Source organism: Dryobates pubescens, chromosome 8 (assembly GCF_014839835.1).
Source record: "Dryobates pubescens isolate bDryPub1 chromosome 8, bDryPub1.pri, whole genome shotgun sequence".
NCBI classification, from domain to species: domain Eukaryota; kingdom Metazoa; phylum Chordata; class Aves; order Piciformes; family Picidae; genus Dryobates; species Dryobates pubescens.
The window spans coordinates 12,094,447-12,118,137 of record NC_071619.1 but is presented as its reverse complement, the minus strand read 5'-3'; the positions used below and the strand labels follow the sequence as shown (position 1 = coordinate 12,118,137).

Sequence of the window (23,691 nt, the reverse complement as noted above, 5' to 3'; positions counted from 1 at the left end):
AAACACCCTGTCCTTGGAGCTCAGATTCATGCTACATTTCTACCTTATTTAAGCACCTAGCACAAATTCCTGAGAAAGCCTTCCACTTGTGGTTGCACATCAGTAGCACCATAAAAAGAAATCCTCTCACAGAAGTTTCTTGGTTTCTAAAGAGACAAACAGGAGGAGTTTATATATATGTATGTGTGTGACTGTATGCACAATTAGAGACTGCATTTTTCTTTCAAAGACCTTCAGTTAGATGTACATCAGACTTGCTGATCACTCAAAAGCAATGGGCAAAATGACACCCATTAATATTTTGTTAACAGAAACACTCCTGGGGACAGAAGAAAACTGATGTAACAGATCATTGAATCATAGAGTGGTCTGAATTGGAAAGATCCTAAGGATCATCTAGTTCCACCTCCTGCCATGGGCAGGGATATCTTCCATTAGATCAGACTGGTCAAAGCCCCATCCAGCTCAGCCTTGAACAACCCCAGAGATGGACATCCACAACTTCTCTGGGCAGCTTGTTCCAGTATCTCACCATCTGCACAATAAAGAATTTCTTCCTAATATCTAACCTAAATCTCTTCCTGTTTAAAACCACTACCCTTTGTCCTATCACTATACTCCTTGATAAAGAGTCCTTCCTCATCTTTCCTGTAGGCTCCCTTTAAGTACTGGAAGGTCACTTATAAGGTCTTCCTGAAGCCTTCTCTTCTCCAGGCTGAACAACCTCAACTCTCTCAGCCTGTTCTCACAGGCAAGGTGCTCCAGCATCCTGATTGTCTTTGTGGGCCTCTTCTGGACTCTCTTGAGCAGGTCCATGTTTTTCTTACATTGGGGCCTCAAGAACTGAACATAGATCACACATGTGACATAAGAGCACCACCATATATAGTTTTTAATTCAAGATCCCACCTCTTCACTCAAAACATGTGCATACTTGAAACAATTTCTGCTGCTCCTTATTTGCTTCTACCCAGGTATGCCCAAGTCCCATCAGCGGATTTTCAGATGACAAAGACCCAAAAAGAAGGGCTAAGAACAACAGACAAAGACTCCTCAGAGCATGACATTCTAGTTTTGTTTTTAAATGTCTAAACAAAACTAGATAATCCATAGGTTTGCAAAAGCCACCGAATGCCTGGCTGCACAGGCAGTGTGACACTGTACAGAAAATCAGACAGACAAGATTTCCTAAACAGACTTCCTTGAGTACTCAAAAAGACAGTGCTCTTATGTTGCTCTCTGTACTTGAAAATTCTGTTTATTATAAAGTTATTTTTCCCTCCATTTTAGGAAGAATGCCAGTTGTTAGGTTGGTAAAATACAACTGAATGTCCTATATAGAAGCACTCATTCACGAAAGAGTTTGATGGATGGACAGTACTTCAGCCTGAAAAAAAGATATCTCAATATTGATGTGTGTGGCCTCAAGGGAAACAGCATTTCACTCTTTGAAGAAAGTTTAGAAACATCAGGCACACAACCAGTAAATGGCATTAATGCAGTCTCAATGGAGCACAATCTTCTTTTTTTTTTGCAAGTAGATGCAAAATCAGAAATTATGTTTTCAGAAAAGCTATGGTCTCTTGCAGACTGACTGACTGGCACGTATGACAAGTGTGGTAGTGCTGACTGGGGCACCCAGTCAGGGCTGATACCACAATGCAGAATGAGAAAAGGTAAATCACGATTTCCAAAGTAATCCCTCAGTGCAAAAAAAAAAAAATAATAACTTGAAACCCCTACAATACTTTTAGAAGTGCTGCAGGTAAAGAAACCTGCAGTTGTATTTTCCAGTATTCATTGTCTTGACGAAACATTTATAAGCCCAAGCTGTAAGACACATCAATCATGGAGGATAAAGTTTGCCATTTGCATAAAGCTAGGAGAAGACCACCAGCACCAGAACAAGAGGACACAGTCTCAAGCTGCACTAGGGGAGGTTTTGGCTGGATGTTAGGAAGAAGTTCTTCACAGAAAGAGTAACTGGCCATTGGAATGGACTGCCCGGGAGGGTGGTGGAGTCACCATCACTGGAGGTGTTTAAGAGGGGACTGGATGAGGCACTTGGTGCCATGGTTTAGTTGATTAGATGGTGTTGGATGATAGGTTCAACTTGATGATCTCAAAGGTCTTTTCCAACCTGGTTAATTCAATTCAATTCAATTCTATTCTATTCTATTCTATTCTATTCTATTCTATTCTATTCTATTCTATTCTATTCTATTCTATTCTCTCCAGTCTGAACTCCTTAAATCCCATTTAAGCTCTTCGCCCAGGGAACCTTCAACAGTTGTGCCATTTGCCTATGCCATCACTGAGCGAGCTGCATGGAGCTAACTGGATTTATAAATGCTTCAACAATTCTGGAATTTGAAAGAAAAGCTTTCTTAGAACCTATTTCATTTTGTTTCATATCTAGAAAAGCAAAGGAAAAGAGTAAAACAGCCGGGAAAGCTACTCTAGAGGGATTGTGTCACTAGAAAAGTATATGCATATATAACACGTGTGTCTGTATATATATGCATGTATACATGTATTTATATGTGCTTTTCCACATATATGTGATAGCAGATTGTCCTACAGCATACAGAGACACAATACTTAAAACCATGCACTTTTTCATCTCCAGGTGACGGTTCCAATTAATCCTCAGTAACATGAAATGAATCTTGCCGTTCACGCCTTAAGCCCTACCCACTCCTCTTACCATGAGGCCACTGAAAATGCAGTTCAAGGGGACTAGGATGTAAAAGGTATGTCACTTCATTTTAAAAAGACCTCTCTTAAATTAGCTGCAGTTCTTACACATTCTTTCTCCTTCATAAGATCACAGTATCACAGTAACTAAGGTTGGAAGAGACCCCAAGGATCATCAAGTCCAACCTGTTCCAACAGACCTCACAACTAGATCATGGCACCAAGTGCCACGTCCAATCTCCCCTTGAACACCTCCAGGGACGGCGACTCCACCACCTCCCTGGGCAGCCCATTCCAATGACGAATGACTCGCTCAGTGAAGAACTTTTTCCTCACCTCGAGTCTAAACCTCCCCTGGCACAACTTGAGACTGTGTCCCCTCAGGTCATGCTCAGGTCAAACAAAATGCTAGAAAGCCAATGGGGTTGAAAGGGTTTACTCTGGTTAGCTTGCTGTGAAGCTGCTTCATGGCATCAGAAGGCTGCTGTGTGGTAACACATCACAGTCAGAGCTGCTCTGGCACCTCGCCTAAAGAGCTGCTCCCACTTTGAATCATAAAGTGACTTCAGAAGCAGTGTGCAATACCAGTCATCTTATGTTAAGAGTGGAGGTGTTGGTATTAAATATTAGAACTTTGTACCAGGATTGGGATCTCCTCTTAGAAGTGCTTCTCCAGTGGAAGGTAACCTGGCATGCCATTACACATACCCACGCTAAGCCACCTGCAAGCACCACGACAGACTTTTATGATGGCTTATTCCCTGACAGGAATCAAAAGTAATGGGACATCCAAATTTCACCAGTGAAATCCCAGCAAAAATTTAGCTGGGAAATTATCTTAGAAGTCAACATAAAAGTGGCCCCTGAAGGGACAAGACACCTTTAACAACCATGCAAAGTATTTAAGAAAAAAAGAAAAAGGAAAAAGGACTTGAAGAAGACCAAGGAGTAAATAACTGAAAGAGAAAACAGGCTTTCGAGTGGTCAGGTTCGTGGTGACAGAGGAGCCACAAAATGCCAGCTGGCTTTGGTAACAGATGGCTGCATGCACTGATCTGTCCTGCAAGCCCATTCTAAACTTTCCTTCTGTGGAAATACGAAGCTCGCACCAGGCTTAAATGCATCCTTTCTATACATATTACATCATGGTTCAAGAGTTTTCCATTCACAAACAGCCCTACATGTACATTGATTTACTCTAGTTATACTGAATTTTAAGACAAGAAGGTGGCTAATAGCACTTTTCCAATCACATCTACAATTCTCAAGGAATGGCTTTTCTCTGACAGGCTAACTTATTCCCTCTTTTTACCATTCTGACTGCCATATCTCCCTCCTCTCTTTCTCTTTAATACAGCATTTACTGCATTTTAATTGAAAGTTATTTCTTTGTGCTCCTCCCTCCTGGTAGCTAAGAAAGTGAACCATGATACAAAGAGCTCTCACGCAGTATTTTTAGCATGTATCTGGATATCTATCATTTGAAGTTGCCACAGCTAGTAACATGGCAGGCATCGATCATCCCACTGGAAAAGCCTATTACTTGTATAGCAAAATGAACCCTTCAATCCTACATAGCTCAGGACTCAAACACTTCCAACAGAGAAAAACAGTAAGTCTGAAATCTCTGCACTGAAGGGCAGAAAAGCCTACCCCAAAATACTTGCTTTCTGTTTTTCTTTTTCGAGCTGTAATTTTTAACAAGAACTTTTCTTTGATTAACAATGAACAATCTGCTAAAACCCCCTCCAAACCAAAGTCATTCTCTTACTTACTTTGGCCACACAATTTTCAGTCTTCATAGCAGTGCTTCCTAGACATACTGTTTCCTGGTTTAAGCACAGTCTGGCACAGCTGTTGTAGGTCTGCAGAAAGATTTAAATGGTTATGAATAGAAGAACACGATTTTCTTTCAGGCACCACATTTTTGGCACAGGCACCCACAACAACTCTACTACATTTCCTTTTTCCTAAGGTATAAACATTTCAAACCAAAATAAAGTAGTTCACAGCAACAGCCTATATTCAGGGCAGGCTCGTCTGCTTGAGAAGCTATGCACAATTTTATAGTTCTGAGATACAAAGAAAAAAAACTCTGGTTTTCTCCTCTTTTCCTTTGAAAAAGGCAACAATATCTGATCTCAGTTGTTCAGTCTTTTGCAAAATGCTACACAACTAAAGCAAGGTGGTTTCAACATTATCACAGCGTATGTGTAATGCTAATAAACATCCTGTGTCTTTATCAGGTAAAAGTACATGGGCCAGTATAAAGGTTGTAATTGGAAGGGAGCAAAGGTGTACCACAGCTCACTTCTTTAAATCTTCCCAAATTTGGAAGGCTTTCTCTTTTAAAGTAGACTCAGCCTTTTTCTTCCCCTTCCTTTTTTCTTTTTAAACTCAGGAGACCCTCCTCTGGGGCTGCAGACTTTGGAGTGTTTGCATAACACATTACTCATAGTCTCCTCTATTTTTAAGGGTAATATATGAATAGTACTTATGACATGTGCTTAAAATTATACCTTGGTTGATTCGTCCATTTAAACTGAGATGCCTGAAGAACTCAGGAGTTTCTAATGAAGGCTACCCCACCACCACTTTCAACACATTTTTCATTACTACTTGATTAAGTTCATAAGTTCTAGTAGGAGGAGGACTGTAGTAGCACCTAAGAGCTCCAGTACTGGAGTAACACCCCAGCGCCTGTTGCCATTTACAGGAAACCGCTCCCAAGCTAAAGTGCCCAAAAGCTGGCACAAACTTGCTTTGCTGCAAGAGTAGTTAAGTGGACCACAGAGAAGATGCTTCTACCTCAAATAGTAGTGCAGAGAAAACCCAAGAAGCATGTTGAAAGAGAATTAAATGAAACTTGCTACAAAGACATTTCCAAGAGTGCTAAGTAAAACATTCACGGTATTTGTAACATTGCCTTAAGGGAAGGACATACAAGGATTCACAGTGAACTGCCTGTGGGTTCTCTCCCTGTAATACTCACTGGCAATCTATCAAGAGCCTTCTTTCAGGGCTTGCTACAGATTTCTATTTGTTTGATTTGAAACTAATTCAACCCCAAGCCTGCCATAGGTTACAAAACCTGTGGGCAACACTGGCACGCAAAGGGCTCCTAAACCCTTCCATCTGCTCTAAAGCTACGTCATCAAAGCCAGATTCCCTCAGCACCAGGCACGAAAAAATGATCTCCCCTTTTTGTCTTTCTGACAAGGGTCTGACTCTGCACAAGATGTAGTCAGCAGCAACACATAAACCAGCAGGGGAACACGTTGCAAAGGATCTCTTCAGAGGCAGGAATGCAAAGAGATCAAAACTGGGTTATGCTGAGCACTAGGATTTAAGTCCACAAACCCAGTGCTCGTAACAGTCTCCAGCGCAGGAACGCAGTAAGCACCCACTGACAGGAACTGAGCATACACAGTCAGTTCATAACATTAGTTACCTAAGTTCTTATGATCCTCTCAATAAACACTCCTTCCTGCCCACCATAGGAAATCAGTATACTGGCTCATACTGGTCCAGCAAAGCACAGACACTCTTGGGCCAATTCAAGTAAAGGAGTCCTTCCCACCCTGCTTCCTTACAGAGCCCCTTTAAAATTCACCATGAAACAGAAACAAAAAGGAGTGCAGAGGCCCTATCTTCTCCATTGCTTTAGCAGTTCATGTTTTATTTCTCAGCGAGCTCTCTAAGCAGAAAACAACCAGTGACAGACAGGAATGCAGAATATCCTGACTCCAGTAGATCTCCTTACAAGTCATAACACTGATATCTGCTCTGACTAGCAGCCAGCTAGCAACTTCTGACTCTGTATCAAGGAGGAAAAACTCAAAAATCCAAATACATGAATCCTTTAAAAGTGTCATGTGGATGAACAGAGTGCATCTTTCAGCAGAAGAGGTTCAAACTGGGATTAGGCCACAAGCAAACAGAAGTCTGATGGACTCAACTTTAGCCTCTTGCAAATATTTGCCAACATCATAAAACCATCACTTTGGTATGCACAGAACTTTCTCCTCAGCAGAAAGATCAGAATGGCACAAAGTATTATAAATTGTGGCTTATATGGAGCAGCCCCAACTGGTGGACAGAAAGTTGACACCGTCTGCTTCACACTGACATTCAGACAGCACCATGCAAACTCCATTTTATAAGCATCATTTTAGTTAAATTCAATCAGATTCTGAAGGTGAAAAACCATGAAGCGTTGGTAAGATGCTTGTTCAGTATTTTAATGTGTAATTTAAGCCATTTCTTGTAAATCTGTGATTTCTTTCATTTTCAATTTAATTCCAGTAGCAGTATTTCAGCCCAATTTATCTGCTACATACTGCAAATTTTATGAGGAGCCCTGACTCGAAGAAAGCTCCTACTGACTCCACTTTGCAGATTAAAAGCTCAGCCACATAAACATTTACTGAAAGCAGTAAGGAAGCCTGTGGCTCCATGAACTGAACCATGAACTGAACTCAGATCATGTCAGTCCTTTTCTTCTCAAGACAGGTATGAACAAACCTTGGCAGCAAGCCAGCTTTTTAAAAGCCACTGTTACCCTTTCACATTTACAAACGGGAAAGAGCAGACAACCCGAACACACCATGTGAAATACTAAATCCAAACCCTTAGAACTTTCTGAGAAGAAAAGAAGCTCACTATGACACTACCCAAAAGCTGTCTGCATGTCAATGTAGATACAAATAATTATTACAATGTATTACTTAGGTTTTGTTCCTTTGCTCCATGCATTGAACTTCCAGCATAACTCGTTCATCACATTGCATAATACCAAGACTAGTGACACTTGATGAAACTACTATAGGATAAAAGTGAAGCAGATAAAATGAAACACTTCTTCACCCAGCAAGCAGTGAACTTCTGAAGCTTGCAGCCCTAGGACACAGTGGAGGGAAACAACCCCAGAAAGTGAAAAAAGGGATTAAATAAACTCCTGGGCAGCAAGTCCATAGAGTAATTGGCAGAGATATCCCCCAGAAATCCCCAGTGCAACAGTGGGAGATGATGCAGGAGTGGAATGGAGCAGAGAGAGCAGCCAGACCCATTTGTTCTCATTGAAAAGCACCAGCCACTGACAGTGCTGGAGTCAGCAGTGGATGAGCAGACTGGGTCTGACTGACCTGGGCATTCCCATTCTATCAATACCTCTCTGGTCTTTGACAACATGACAACAACACTTAATTTCCCCCTTCACAACCTTTTCAAGCCACAAAGGAGAGAACATGCTTTTACTGTAAGAATCAACTTTTACACTATAATTTTACTACATAAAGGTCTATGTACATGCCAAATTACCAGACCACCAGTCAGTCTTTCAGCAGCTCTCTGTCTCTTCATGAAAGCAGTTGCAAACAAACAAACAATATTAAAAGAAGTGCCCCTCACAATGCAGATTTGAGAATAAAACATGCAATAATCTTCAGTTCAATGGTCATTATGTCTGCAAAGTTACAAAGATCTTTTGCTCTTATTTTCACATTCTCTCAGAGGAATTCATTATTAGTTTTGTGGAATGAAAAAAAACACAAAAGGGTAAACAAGATTCACATGCCTCTTCTACAATAGGTTCCAAATTTTTTAAAGCAAAAATGCAGGGAAAACAGTCTAGCTCTCCCTTCAAGTTCAGGGGGAAACAGGTAATTTCACTCAGCTTAATAGGTCTCAGTGGAATTGTATTGATAAAGTTGCACAGAAGCCACATCTGACTCAGGGAGTCAAGTCACAGAATCACCAAGGTTGGAAGAGACTTCAAAGATCGTCAAGTCCAACCTGTCACCACAGACCTCATAGCTAACCCATGGCACCAAGTGCCACATCCAATCCCCTCTTGAACACCTCCAGGAACAGTGACTCCACCACCTCCCTGGACAGCCCAGTCCAATGGCTAACAACTCTCTCAAGCTGGAAGAATATATTGTGAAGGCAGGATTATATGGTTGCCTTCAAACATTTCTCTGTAGGCAGCAGTTATTGGCTGCTGTGAGACACAAGATTACTGCTGGACATGGAGATCTGACTTCATCTGATGGTGTATTTGTGTTTGTAGACTGGCACTTACTAGGGAATGGATCTAACTGAAAGCAGAGTGAATACCATATGTAATAACAATAATGCAGAGCCCTACATTTCAGGTAAAATATTTGATGGTGTCTCACACTATGCTGCAACATCAGAACACCACCTTTCATTCATTCCAGTGCCTATGGGAACACTGACTAACCTGGAAGAAAACCAAGACCATCAAAATCAGAACCAAGCCACAGAAAAGTAAGTTTCTCAAGCTCACCTTTAAAGCTTGACCCTTTTTCAAATCTTATCTAACTTGCACCATAACTGTTCACATTTCTCCTCACCCTTCATCAAGGTAAGAGGTTTCCTCACCAGGGAAAAATGGTCTGAAATGGTAGCCTGGTTCAACACCGGCGGCAGATAGCTCTGCGTTGGAGTGCTTTAATATGCTTTTACACCGCATATAAAGCATGCAAACAAAAACCAGTTTGTTGAAAGTACCTTCTCTGTGGAAGCTGGCTGTAATTCTGAACAAGTTTTCAATTTTCACACTGCTGCTAGGGTAAAACATTTTAAAGAGTTTAATTTTTACAGGGGCTTCAATGACATGAGATTATCTAACAAAGTAATGGCTAATCAATAGAGGGTTTAGTTGTCAGGTGAAACATATAACACACTAAAAGGGATTGATTGCAAGGCTCCTCCTTATTTACTGGGAGGTATACATTTAAAATGACACAAACTTGTTACCAAGCTGCATTCCTTTAACCTTGCAAGAGCCGTTTGAGAAGAGTGTTAAGCAGCCCTATAGCAAAACAAGCTCTAATGAAAAAAAAATCCCACCCTACAAATATATGGGAGCACCAAATCATGTCAGAAGCAGGGGAACCACAAAGCTGTATTCCCCCTCAGCCAAAGGCTTAAAATGCCACAGAGATGCTAGACTATGGTTCACTAAAGATAGAGCTGTATCTGATCTCATTCTGTAAGTGTCTTTGGTTACATTTTTCTTTTTAAAGAAAACATGATCCTGCTCTTTGACACAAACACATAAGCATCTCTGCTCCTGTCTGTGTGACTTTAGATGAATATTGAATGCCAACCTGAAGCCCCAAACCCAAGGCAGAACTCTGTGTGTGTGTGTGTGTGTGTGTGTGTGCAGCTTTTCCACCAGCTGAAATCCATTTCCTTGGCCATTTATTCCGAGAATCCCCAGTCCCTGAACAAAACTCCGCTTTTTAATAGAAGCTGCAACCCAGGAGTTCAATAAGATTTCCCCCTCCCCAATAGTTAATAATTACATGATTTATCAGAGAAAGATCACACTAATAAAAACACAGCAAAAAGACAAAACTCATACCCTCCCTTCAAGTCGTTTTCAGGGAAAAGATTATTAAACTGTTCTTCTTGAACAAGGGCTTTTGCAGCTAAGCACAAATTGCCAAACAGTTAGGGGGGGGGGGGAAAAAAAGTTATTAGACTCAGAAGGATTCGAGCAGAAAGTGGGAAGTTATATAAACAAATCACTCCAGCAGGTTTGAAAAGATCGCTTTCATCTCAGAGTCTTCGGAGACCTGCATTAATTACCCTTTAAAGGTCTTTCACGTGGGCTATTTAAAACAAATGCAATTTATTTATTTATTTCAAATGAGGTGCTTCTTTGGAAAAAAAAAAATAAAAATTAAGTAATCTCCACGAATTTAAAAACGTTTTTATAAACAGGTAATTAAAAAGCAGCCTGGAATTAAGTCGAGCTGTAAGACATTACCCAGGATTCGCTGCGATTAGCTTCCTAAGGTGAACTTTTTGCTACCCCTAGCCCAGCCTCGGGAAGGGTAACCGCCACGTAAAGTCCTGAGACAAAATAAAGACTAGCCAAACAAACCAAACAAACAAAAATTAGATCGTTTACAGCATTTTCCCTAAAGCACAGTTTGTCATATTGCAATTACACCTTGCCGACTGTGAAAGCCAGAGTCCTTGATATTGCCACTAGAGGGAAGACGCGTCTCAACACATGGCGATGGTAGTTGGGGAGTGGGTTTTCTTGAGCAATTACCATAACAAAGCTCCCTTGGCTGTGTGTACCTTCTAATTACTCAGTACAATTAAAATGACTTACCTAAAACAAACGGGGGGAGTGGGAGGGGGGATAAAAAAGGGCCCCTAAAACAAAAAACCTCAAGACAATACAAACAAAAAGCCTTACACCAATCTGCCTGTTATCTGAAATTACATTAAAGCTGGAGATCTTTTTTTTTTCCCCTCATCCATCAATGCACAAGAGGGAAACAAACAAACCCAAAAAATAAAAGAGAGAGAGAGTATGCCACAATGCCCGAACACCATGGGGTTGTTCAACAACGTAAAAGCATTAAAACAAACAAAAACAAAGCACAAGGAGAACTAGATCGCTTGTTAGAGGAAAAAAGAAAGGGGGGGCGGGGAGGAAAGGCAAAAGGAAATGTCGTGGTATTTAGCCATCTGGTAGCTGCTTGAGAACAAATTGTCCTCAAAAGAGCAGAAATACAGTATGTCTTCTCTCAGTTCACTGGCTCACGAATCACTTTTTTTCCCTTCTTTTCCTTTTTTCTCTCCTCTCTTTTACTCTGTTTTGTTGTTGTTGTTGTTAATACAAGCATGGTAATGTTAGACTTCTGCGCTGCTGCTGCATCTTTCACTTCCATCCTGTCCCACTGTGCAAAGATAACCATGGTCATCCCAATCAGATCCGCTTATTCCCTTTTGGATGTGTTATTTGCAGTCTTCTGGGATACATATTGTTGGCCCCATTGTTCAAAACCCCTCAGGATTTCTTTTCCCTGACAGCTTACTTGCTGATTTTTAAACCCTTAAATCTTTCATTTTATAAGGCACGTCATTATGGGAAGATGGCAGCCAAGTGATTTTTCTTTCTATTGACAATTTGTGACATCTTTCCAGCAGCGTGCAAGGTGTTGAAAACCTGGCAGCTGTTACCTCCCGGGATGAAGCTCCTTTTTTATCCTCCCTTGACAGTTTAACTCAATGGGTCAGCACCTTTAAAGACTGCAAAGTACCACTGAAGTGGATGGAGGCTTGAATTACTGCTCCCTCCCTAATCAATGTAAACCCTCACTGCAGGTGAAACTCTTCATCTATAGAGGTGCATGGGGGAGGAAAATGTAAGGCCCTGAGCCAGATGGTTTTCATCTTGTTTTTTTAAAGAAGAAAGGAACAAGCTAACAAGGGGACAGCTACTTTGTTAGCTTCTTGGCCTCTCTCATGGCTTTGGATCCCCAGGGTTCCAGCCACACAAGAGAAAGAATACTGAAAAACATAAACACTTAAAGAAATATAACTCGGAGGCTGGCAACATGCTGCTTTCAAAGAGTTGAGAGCCCTGTTCAGTGCTTTATTTATCACTGCCCACGTTCTTCGGATGGTAAGTGGACATGGACACAAAGGGCAGGAGGGAAGCAGACAACACTTGCAATTTACTCAATTACAGAGGAATGCAGCAATGCGGCAGGGTGACAGATTCCTATTAGCACTAATGCTGAAAGAGCCCAGTGGCCTTTCTGCCACAAGGCAGCATTCCCATTGTAACCTAGACTCCAGCACAACCTGCCTTGGCAAGTTGTTGTTTTTTTTAACATGCATTAAGTGTCACAGAGGAATGGAAACTTTGTTTGTTTTCTGAGAATAAAGAAAAAAATAATCAGAAAAATCTTTAAAGTAAGACTAAGGATGTAATAAGGATATATCAATTCCAGGCTTTTCAACCAGCAACTCCTTACTAGCAAGCATTAACAGCATAAAACATGAGGTAACCAGGATAACTTTATAAACCAGCTACACCCTGCCTTGGCCAACTCTCCAACAAAAGGCGTATTTGAACTGCAGCATCTTCCCTGGAGGGAGTGAGAAAAGGAGGAAAGGGAAGATGAAGGACCCTCACTCACCCTCCACCATGTAGCTTTCCTCATCAGTGGTAAAGACGGCTTCAACTTTGCATGACAGAAATACTTTTGGAGAGGAGAAATATGCCTGGAAAGGAGCCCTGAGCAGGGAGATGAGGCTACCAGTTGGAAGTAAATGGTTGACAGTTGCTACTTTCATCTTTCCTTTGCTCTACCTTCTTTAACCACTTTCTGCTTCTTACAGTTTGCTTGAGTATTGGCTTTAAATTCTTCCGATCAGACTGCCAATTTTAAGTCTGAGACCTGCCCAGAGCGTGTTGCAGGTGCTACATGTGATTTTACAGAATTGTTTCAACTCTGCAAGAGAGAACTGAGGCAATATTCTGAGTCAAAACAGTAACAGGGAAAAATTCTTGAAAATGCTAAGGGGCCTGTATGGATGGGGTAACAGACAGCAATTTTTTTTTTTCCTCTGGACTTCCATCTGGAAGCTCCCAGAAAGACGGCAGATTCCACTGTGAGGTTTGCAGGGGGTAGGGTGCGGCAGCCTTTGCTGCTGCTGCCAGCATTTCCCCACAAGGCACCCTTTGCCCACAGACAAACCACAGCAGCAAAAGGCACTTCATTATGGCTGCGCCGAAGAGAAGGGAGGGTTTTAAACAACCTGCATTGTGCCCATCTTCTTTAAAAACCAGCGGGGTAATCAAGTTCAGGGCAGCCCTGGACAGCTGCCCTGTGACCTATGCATGTTGACCTCCACTATTCATCACTTTCCTTAGGACTATGAGGGCAAGCTCCCGGGGAGTGACCACCACAATAGACAGATACGAGCCAACAATAATACGGCTCCTACAAAAAAAAAAAACAGATGGCACTGCAATAAATTTACAAATCTGCATTCATGGCTCTGTTAAAAACACCCAGAAGCTAAAAGGCTGGAGGGGCCCCCAGAGAGCTTCCCTTTCCCCGTTTCTAAAGGCCGGCTCTCTCCCCAAGACTATTGAGTTTATGTTCTTCATAAATGAAGAATGGAGACATAGCCCTTAAAATAACAAATGCCTGACCTAATCAATCTAGCGCTTGGGTCTAACGCTAAATGATAGGCACTGAAAACTAATTATGGTTTTTGGCAAGGAAGTTGAATTAAAATGGAAACACACAGGTTAAAAAGGCACTGAAGCATTTGCCAGTCCCTTTGAAAGGGCAGCACGCGCGCTCGCACACACACACACACACACACACACGCTCACACGCAGGGCTTGAAACAGGAACCTGATTCAATAACTCAGGCATTTGTTTTTAAAATGAATCAGATTAGTCCCATGTGTGACCTGCCGGTCCATCTGTATGAGCTGGACTTAATGGGCACTCTTCTCACGCTTACTTCAGTTTGAAGTATGAGAGAGATAAATTTAGTTTAATTTTCAACAGATCAAGCTATCCATTTTCCAAATGGACCATCTGGATCAGCCTATTAAAATTAATTTATAACTTTGCAGTGTGAAAATTCGTTTGTTAGCTTAAATAAAGTTGCCAGAAACTTTTTGCCACTTGTCATTGTTTTCTTCCCTGAAGCCTGTTTTCCTACTGGGATTTTCAGCTTGCCCCTTCAAGATTTAACTTCTTCAAGATCGAGGGCTCCACAAGAACAGAATGGTTGCATCCTTACTTCAAAGCCTGTCATAGCTTAGATATTTTTACTGCTCCAGATAACAGTGTCAAGTTCATTACCTTTCTCTGTTTCCTTTCCCAGTGCCAATCCCAATGTCTCTTCTGCCTTGCTGCCCCTCATGCATCTATGAGTGCCTAACCGTGCCTCCCACTTCCAGCACACCAAGGACACAGCTCCACTTGTTGAGACTTCTGATGACACCCTTCCCCAAAACACATTTTGATCAACAGAAGAACAGTATTTCTCCTAGTAGGAAGGTCCACAGCACTAAGCAATGGGTGTCTTCACCCACTGCTTACAAATTTAGATGTTTAAGTAGCCATTACACCTCCTTATTATCTCTACCTTCTGGTATGTCTGTTCCATAAGCCCACCTGAGACAACATTTATGGCTAAGGTTAAATACCAGCACTGAAAACGAGGCAAGAAAAGTTAACACACCTTCACTTAAACTTGTCAATAGCTGAAAATGTCAAGACATCATCACTTTGCTAAAGTGGGCTGATGTATCTCATTTTGATTTGCTTTAGAAAATTAAAATACAGACCTTGTGGCCACTTTCACTGAAAAGACCATTTAAGTGCAGAGACTCCTCTTCTGCCCACATACACACATTTGGCTCCTCTACACATGTTCCCCAATGATAAAATTTTAACAGTGGTGTCTTAAGGGAGGGACAGCAAATAGAAACTGTGCTCTCAGTATTTATTTACCAAGTTAGCATCTATCCACTAAAGTGGAAAGCACTTTGTGTGTGTTACTGCTTAGACAGTATTTGCAGGTCAGACCCTTTTGTTTTACAAAGTATGGATAGGATGTGAGACAGGGCAGCTACCCTGCGTACCTTTCTGCAGGCAATGCAGGTCTTTCCACAGTGACTCTACTCATTGTGAGTCTATGGGCACATGCTACACCTGTGTCTGATTTCTGCTACTGCAGTTGGGAAACTCTCCACTTACCCACACCTAACAGAGAAGAGGAGCAATGTGAGCTTCCAAAATACTCATCTTTACTTATGCCTACATGAAGAACCAAAATTCCTTCCACAACAGGCACAAAATCATGGACAAATACCTCTTATGATCTAGATAAAAGGGCACTTGCTTTAATACCAAAAGTTGTTCACACACACTCTTCTCAACACAAAAAGCCCCAGACAGCAATCAGAATATCCAAGGACTTTGTTCTGCCACTGTAAAGACTGGACACAAAGATAGAGACTGATACAACATCTCAGCTATGTCCTGAAACGCAGCTTAACATCTTTGATGTAAACAATGTCCATGTGAGTTACTTCCAGTATGAACTATCAGGACAGTACAAGTGGTTATTAGGTCTGTTCTTGGTATCTGGTCACCTTGGTGATGACAAATTGTGAGCCTGTGGGAAAGACAGCTTTCCCTGGACATGAAGAATACTTCTGCAGTTTGAAATAAAACAGAAGGGAAACTCAACTCAAGAAACCTTCTTGACCTGTTGAGTACTGCTTATGAGTTACTTCTTCCTTAATCCTAAGGAAGGATTCAGTGTGATAAGCAAGCACACAGAATAGGCAACTTGTGTTCCTTTTGACTTAACATCTCTTACTACAAACCTTTTCTTGGAGAAGATACACACATCTTTTCTTGATGAACCTGAAGGTTGTTATCAACATGATAATTCTAAGATGAAAAGAAAAAAAGAAGTTTCCTAGTGTGCTGGGGACCATTTTGGCTATCCTGGTGATACACAGTAAGGACCCAGTAGCTTTGCCTTCTTCCTCTAGTTCTCACTGTGAGTTGCTAAATGCCAGAAACAATTTAAGTTCGATGTAGCATATTTAATCAACTACACAAGGTCATCCTTCTCAGCAACATCTGAGACCTCACTCCTTAGCCCAGCATAATGCTGCTTCTCTAAAACTTAACACAGGCTACATCTGTTAGATGGACCTCTCTCAGCCACATCTAGTCCTTCACAAGACTTACTCCCACGAAATCAAACACTTCCAACACATTATTTATTTATTAAAAGCTAAACAACATAAACAACACCAAAAATCAACAACTCTGAGCACAAATACTACAGCAAAAATATGCTTCTTCCTGTACTATGGTCCTGACCTACACTGCTCTTGGAAATAGAAGCAGTGGGGCAGTGTAGTACTGCCTTATTCCTTTTCTTGAGACTGCTGCTCCTGTGGCTGAGATGCAGACAGCAATGTGCCAATCCCTCAGCTGTCACAATGTGTGGCTTGGGGTATTCACTTCAGTCACGTTCATCAAGAGTTCTACTCTGATACTCCAGGCAACAACCTTGGGCAGCTGAGGGACAGACATATTTTTGCTCCTGCCACCTGAAGGTTGCAGTGGGGAGAAAGAGTAAGGTGGAAATGGATCTGAAATCACTAAATCCAACTTAAATTCCCCAGAAATTGCAAGCTAGACTTTCTCTGTTGAATGTGGGGATAAAAAAATAACAACATTCTGAAATGGTAAGAAATCTGCTTTACCACATATAAAGGACAAAGAGATGGAATGGAATGGACCGGACCAGACCAGACCAGGCTGGAAGAGACCTTCAAGATCATCGCGTCCAACCTATCATCCAACACCACCTAATCAACTAAACCATGCAACCAAGCACCCTATCAAGTCTCCTCCTGAACACCTCCAGTGATGGTGACTCCACCACCTCCCTGGGCAGCACATTCCAATGGGCAATCACTCTCTCTGTGTAGAACTTCCTCCTAACCTTCAACCTAAACCTCCCCTGGCACAGCCTGAAACTGTGTCCTCTTGTTCTGGTGCTGGTTGCCTGGAAGAAGAGACCAACCTCCGCCTGTCTACAACCTCCCTTCAGGTAGCTGTAGAGAGCAATAACATCACTCCTGAGCCTCCTCCTCTCCAGGTTAAGCAAGCCCAGCTCCCTCAGTCTGTCCTCATAGGGCTTGTGCTCCAAACCCCTCACCAACTTTGTTGCCCTTCTCTGGACATGTTCCAGCAAGTCAACAACCTTCCTAAACTCAGGGGCCCAGAACTGGACACAGTGCTCACAGTGTGGCCTAACCAGTGCAGTGTACAGGGGCAGAATGACCTCCCTGCTCCTACTGGCCACACTGTTCCTGATGCAGGCCAGAATGCCATTGGCCTTCTTTGCTGCCTGGGCACACTGCAGGCTCATGTTCAGCCTACCATAGACCAGTACCCCCAGGTCCCTCTCTGCCTGGCCGCTCTCCAGCCACTCTGACCCCAGCCTGTAGCTCTGCATGGGGTTGCTGTGGCCAATGTGCAGAACCCGGCACTTGGATGTGTTAAATCTCATGCCGTTGGATTCTGCCCATCTGTCCAGCCTCTTGATGATGTCTTATCAGACCATTCTTTAAACCCATTGATTTACATGAGTATGGAAGAAACAATATTTTGGAGATTATTAGCCTGGACATCACCTCCATGAAAATTTACCTTCAAAGGCAATGAAAAGCTTTACTATTGTAGAACACTTAAGACTCTTGACCTGATGCAAGGCAAACCCAGGAACAATTACAGAAAATAAGCCTGAAGAGGGCTTGATGAACACCAAATGGAGAAAAGTATAACTGGCAAGTCATAGCTGATTGTGCTGTACAGAAGCGTAGATTTCTTTAGAAAGCTTCATCAAACTCTCCTGAAAGCTAAGTCTCTGTGCCTGATTTTCCACAGTACAGTGTGACTTGTTCAGACCTCAAAGGAGAACAGGAAGAATATTCCATGAGCACAAGTCAGACTTCAACTTCCAGAAGCATTTAAGGATTCAAACAGCTAAAAAGTTTTATTGCATTTTTAAAGAGACTGATCACATACCTGTCTAAGTGAATTCTTCTCAGGAATGATCTTCCTAGGGGGCTCATCATTATTGCAGTCTTCTCTCTCAGAGGAATTCTGTGAAAGAAAGTAAGCTTTAATTCAGTTCTTATCCCTAATATCACTTTGCAAGGAGAAAAGAAGCAGAGTATCTGTACTACGCAGGCTAGTATTTTACACATATATATTCCAGAAGTTAACTTGTTCTTTTAAGCCAAACAGCTTCTACTGGCAGAGAAATATCTCCTCCTCAACACAGCAATGCACCACTGTGCAGGGTTCTACCAAAGAAGCCTGGCTTTAGGGATTTAATCTGAAACTGTCAATAACAGCCACTTTTAAAAGATGAAATGGTGGCTGGATCAGCACAGCAACACCACTGCACTGCTGCTCAACACCCCAGAACTGTTTAAAACAGTGGGACCTGTTGAAAGCAAATGGTTATTAATGGGTGCAACTGTTGTTCCCTGTGCCCCTATGCTTTTAACCTGCCTAAAAACTACTAATTGGACTGAGTTTGCTTGGTTGCCAAAAATCATAGCAAAATGACAATAGACCTAACTTCTAGTCAGAGGTTTTTTAAAACAAACAAAATAAATTGTGGAGGTAGGGTATGGTGTCATGGCTATGTTGTTCATTTCTGACTCTTGACTATACATACAGGTACAATTTCTAGAAAGATGGATGCTTCAAAACTTAAGCTGCCACCTCCAAATGAAGAGTATCAGTAAGACATGAGAAAGCAGACAAGAAGTACAAGGGCTTTTCCACCCTAAGAAAGACCACCAGGACTCTCTTCTCTTGTTAACCTCATGATTAAAACCAATTATTACCTGCTTTGGAGCAGACAGGCTATAGTTTATCTCAGGACATGCAGAGTCTGTAGCAAACATTTGGTTAAAAACTGATGGGTATGTGGTAGCAATCCTGTTTGCACTGCCAAAGTCATCTGCTCTGGAAGAAAGCTTTCCTTTGCATGGGTTCAGCCACCGCCTTGACAGAGTAATGACAGCCAGCTTTGGGGGAATCCCACACACACATCGAAAATCAGTTTGATCACCACAGTATTCATAGCCTTAGGCCACATTCCCATGCATTCAGTAGTGAGCAACTAAACAGGTTTTAAAGAGATACAGAAAGACTGCTTAGGGAGAGCTCTGCCAGGAACAGCACTTTCCCACTTACTTGCGGACAAGCTCAGAAGTGTGTATTTTAATGCAGAAGTTTGCATTCTGTACCTGTGCCCTCTCCTCCCCTGAATGACCTGTCCTTCACAGAGCACTGCTCTGCCTGGCTTCTCACAGAGCCAGCCAGCTTCCAGCCCAACACCTCAGGAGACAGAAGTGGCATCTGTTGGCAAAGGAGGAGCCGGGCCCTGCGAACAGCCAGCGTGGCAGAGCAAGGCTAGCAGAAAGCAAGCAGGCTGCAGGAAGCCATCAGAAGAGCAGTGTGCTCGTGTGCCCACTGCAGTGCTGCGTGATCAGGCTTCATCTAGGCAGCTCAGGTTTGCTGGTCTGGTGAAGGGGAAAAAAAGGCACAGCCAGGACATAGGGCAGGGGTAGGGAGTGTTTGCTGAGAAACTGCAGACAAGGGGGCAGTAAGTGGAACACAAAAAAAACCCCCACACAACAGCAAAACCCAGAAAACCCAAACCAAACACACAAACTGGTCAAAAGTGTTCTGTGTAAATCAAGGCTTGCAGACCACCTAGTGATTTTGGATTCATTTTTGTATTGAAACATATAGATATAGAACCTGCAAGGCACCATGACATCTGAGATGTTGTAACCAGGGTTTTAAAATGGAAATCAATCCTAAACAGGCTGATAAATCGCTGTAAGAGGACAGCCTTTAAAAGTTTTCATGTGAGGTCTCAGCAAGGACCAAGTTATTACATTACATGCAGTTCAGGAAGGCCTGTGATCATAAAAACATACAAGCCAGAATCATGTCTCTCCAAAAAGTACATCAAAAGCTGCTCCTTTCTCCTCATGAAACACAGTTTAGTAAGTGATCGATTCAGGTAAGGGTTTTAATTGTTGTGCTTTGGAGAAAAAGACCAAATGTGAGGCAAACAAATCTGAAGTGAGATACCACACATTTCAAGGAAATGCATTTTGTTGTGTGGGGCTGAGGGAGGGTTGTTTACAATGTTTGGATGCTTTTTTTCAGCACCTTTCCCTACAACTGCCAAAACAACTTCCCCTTCCAAATAATGTTTCTCCGACAGTGAAACCTTGCATTCTTCTCGCATTTCAAAGCCATTAAGGATCCTCCTTCAAAAAAAACCCATCAAAAAGCAGAAAAAAAACCAACCAGTGCTGCTGGTGAACTGTCAGCCCTTCTTTTGAAATTTCTAGTTACTGCAGAGCATCAGGTTATCTGCTTCTTCTTTAAGCTGAGCATCTAATTTTAAGAGCAAGCAGAGGACCGTTTTGCATTCATTATCTTTATAGGTGGCAAGGCTAAGAGGTTGGCTGAACAAAGACCAGACAAAGACTGCCAAGTGCATATGGTGGTTCACAGCTTGGCGTCTCACCATTCTACAGCACCAACACAGCAGCTCCGATAGCAGACTATTAAAGAGGAGCGCTGCTCGTGCACTTTTGTCGGCAAGTAAGTTACGCTCGGTGAAGACAGAATGACTGGAAAGCATTACGCTGAAGAAAAAGCACAGATGTTTATAACTCCCGCTCATTTCTCAGGAATAGGAAACCCATCAATCCCGGTGCAGGTACCAGACCCTGCATTATTTCAGGACAAACTGTAGCTGCGTGGAAGTGAATTTCATTTGATGTGGCAACACTTAGCCGTGGCCATGGGAAGAGCATAATGTAATCGACTGAAGCAGTACATCTATATATTTCTCCTTGCTGAACAAGGTGGGAGGAGGGAGAAACATGTGCGAGGTCACAATAAGGTTTGCTTCAGCAGGACTTCACTGATGCTCTCGGCCGTAAGAGAGGCAGACAAAGGGAGAAACTGCTCGGAGCACCCTCTCGTGGTTACTGAAACACACATCTCAGGCACAGACCTGGAAAGAAGCATTTGGTATCCAGACGGTAAGTTGAGTGTACTCACTAGGAATATTAAAGATCTGCACTGACTATACTCCTGTATGTAGGAGAGGAACGATGGAATTTGTTAGAATGAAAGAAACAAAAAATACCAGTTGCATACAGAAAGCTGAAAAGCCATAACTTCCCATCAGGTAAAACTTCTAAATCCCACAGGCAAGCCTTCCTTCGTAAACTAAAGCCAAGCTGGCCGAAAGCTTTTGGGCTTGCCTCGAGGGGTCTCTCCTTTTGAACAAGCCACAGGCAAGGTAAGTTGAGAAGTGCTGAAGTCTCCAAAGCACAAACTGATCAATCTTGGGAAGATAAACACAGCTCCCCTGCCCCCACCTTTCCACTGGCAGGTAGAATTATTTTTTTTTTTTTCCTTTACCCAAGGTCACACAATGACAGTGGAAGCACTGGGAAGAGAAGCCAGGAAACCCAAGCTCACAGTTCTTGTAACCTTCAACATCTCTCTCTAGCAGGAGATTCCTGGAAAGAGGCTCTGCCCTCCATAGCTCAGTTTTCCTAAAATGGCTACTGCCTGTAATGAGATCCTTTTAAACCTGATTTGCATTTAAAACTTCAGCCTGTAATTAACACAACGTAACTCCATGGCAGGTTGTCTTAAAGACCACTACAAAATTATCACTATTTAACTCTTCCCACCAAGCCTCCTCCGCCGCTAAACACAACGGGCCGCAACATGCATGAAATCCCAAGACTGAAGTGTTTGACGGGAGACGACATGCAGCATTTTGTGTACCCAGCCCAGCAAAACACTGCTGGGAACGAGATATAATACACAGAGAAATGCACTCCCAGGGACTACCAATTGGGCAGAGCTACCTTTAGTACCGCCTCGCTCGTGGTGGTGGAAATGAAAGCCCTGCCAACTGGGGGAGGCTTTCTTTGGTGCTGTTCTACCCTGCACTAATTATAAAAGAGTACAGACGCAGCCTTTTTCCAGGAGTGGGGAGGTGGGGAGAAGCGTGTGTCTATGTGAAAAGCACAACTATTTTTTATGCTTTCAAATTCTTAATCCTGTTTGGAGCTGTCAGTGGGGGTTAATGGAAGCCTTGGATAGGAGAATTCCAATCTGGTTGGCAGATGGATAGGTTGGTTATAGCTGCATAACTATGTCTTGCCTGCAGGCACAATTCAGAACACTGTTAAAGCAATATAAAGTCTCTGTCAAGCTGAACCATTTGGATCAGTAGCAAGGAGAAATAATAATAAAAAAAGGAGTTCATTTCTGGGCCTTGTGCATTTATGCTAGTATGCAGAAACTGATTAATTGTCATCGTGTGCTGGTCTGCTATACCTCGGATTTCTACTTCTGGAGTAGATTTTGCATGCTAATATAATCATTCTCCCTCTTGAGACATTAGCAAATAATCAAATGAAAAACAGGATCATAATTTACTGAGATTCGGGCAATTCTCTATGCAAATTTGACTTGTTATTGCTGCTGCCTCGTTAATCTGAATGCCTTTGACAAACTCCTTTGATTTATGAACTCATGACAACTCCAATGTGTATATATTTTGCTAGATTGACATTATCATTAAGAGTGGGTGGACTGAGCTCACATGAATGGCTGATTTTATTCGCTGGTGTCTGCTGCTCAACAGCTGAGCATCTCCTTCTCACAAAGCCCCTGAGCGCCAGGCTCTTCCCATCTACCCATCCATTCATCATCTCGATGTTAATTGGCCCAGGCTTTAAGCAAATTTTCAACACGATTTAAAGGCACGATGACACTGATTACTGACCCTCTGCCATACGGTGCCTATTGATTAACCTGACAGAGATGATGAGCTGGAGGGAAACTAGGTGTGTGCAGACCTCGGGGGGGGGGGGGGGGGGGGGGCCGGGGGGGGGCCAAAAAATAATATATTGTTTATGCAGGCAAAACACTTGTCATTATCCCAAAGGCCAGAATTTGTGCTGCACTGGCCCTTAAAAGACACTATTGCTTTAAACACCTGCATCCAATACAGAAAATGCTTGCTTGCTGTGGAAAAATGATTACAAATTTGATGTCATGTGCAGTCTGTATTTTAATCGAGTTCCCTGATAAATAGACCCCCTCAAGCCAATCAAGTCTCGCTCTAGCCACTGCATGCGTACACATCAGCTGGAACAGAAGCCTGGGCAGGGTGTGTTTTTAGTGGTATCAGCAGATCCCACCACATGCAGGAAATCTACTTGGGCATTTCAGGTCTCTAAGCAAATAATACAGGGGGAACACAGTGTCCAAACAGTTACAGTAGAGTAAATGCTTCAAGGGCAAACTGAATGCCAAACATAGCTGCCTCGGTATTTCTGTTGCCACATTAAAACAGATGCTTTAGCACACACCAGTCAGATACTGCATTTCCCCTTTTCCACTGCAAACTGTTGATACAACCTGACCCTCAAGCTCCTAGGTCCATTGAGTGAACATAGCATTTTATCAGAGCTTGCAAGTCCTGTTTTGTGCTGCTTGGAAGCGTCCCTGCACTACA

General features: G+C 42.5%; 1 protein-coding gene across 4 annotated transcripts in view; it reads right to left on the bottom strand.

Moving 5' to 3' along the window:
• The window catches only part of BTRC (beta-transducin repeat containing E3 ubiquitin protein ligase), a 129,098-nt gene that overhangs the window by 56,007 nt on the left and 49,400 nt on the right, over positions 1–23,691 (bottom strand). For all 4 annotated transcript variants that reach the window (XM_054163184.1, XM_054163185.1, XM_009908120.2 and 1 more), the window contains 2 exons: positions 18,126–18,203; positions 4,473–4,562 (listed from right to left, as the gene is read on the bottom strand). In XM_054163184.1, coding sequence (XP_054019159.1) covers positions 4,473–4,562; positions 18,126–18,203 — 168 coding nt within the window. The remainder of the gene's footprint in view (positions 1–4,472; positions 4,563–18,125; positions 18,204–23,691) is intronic.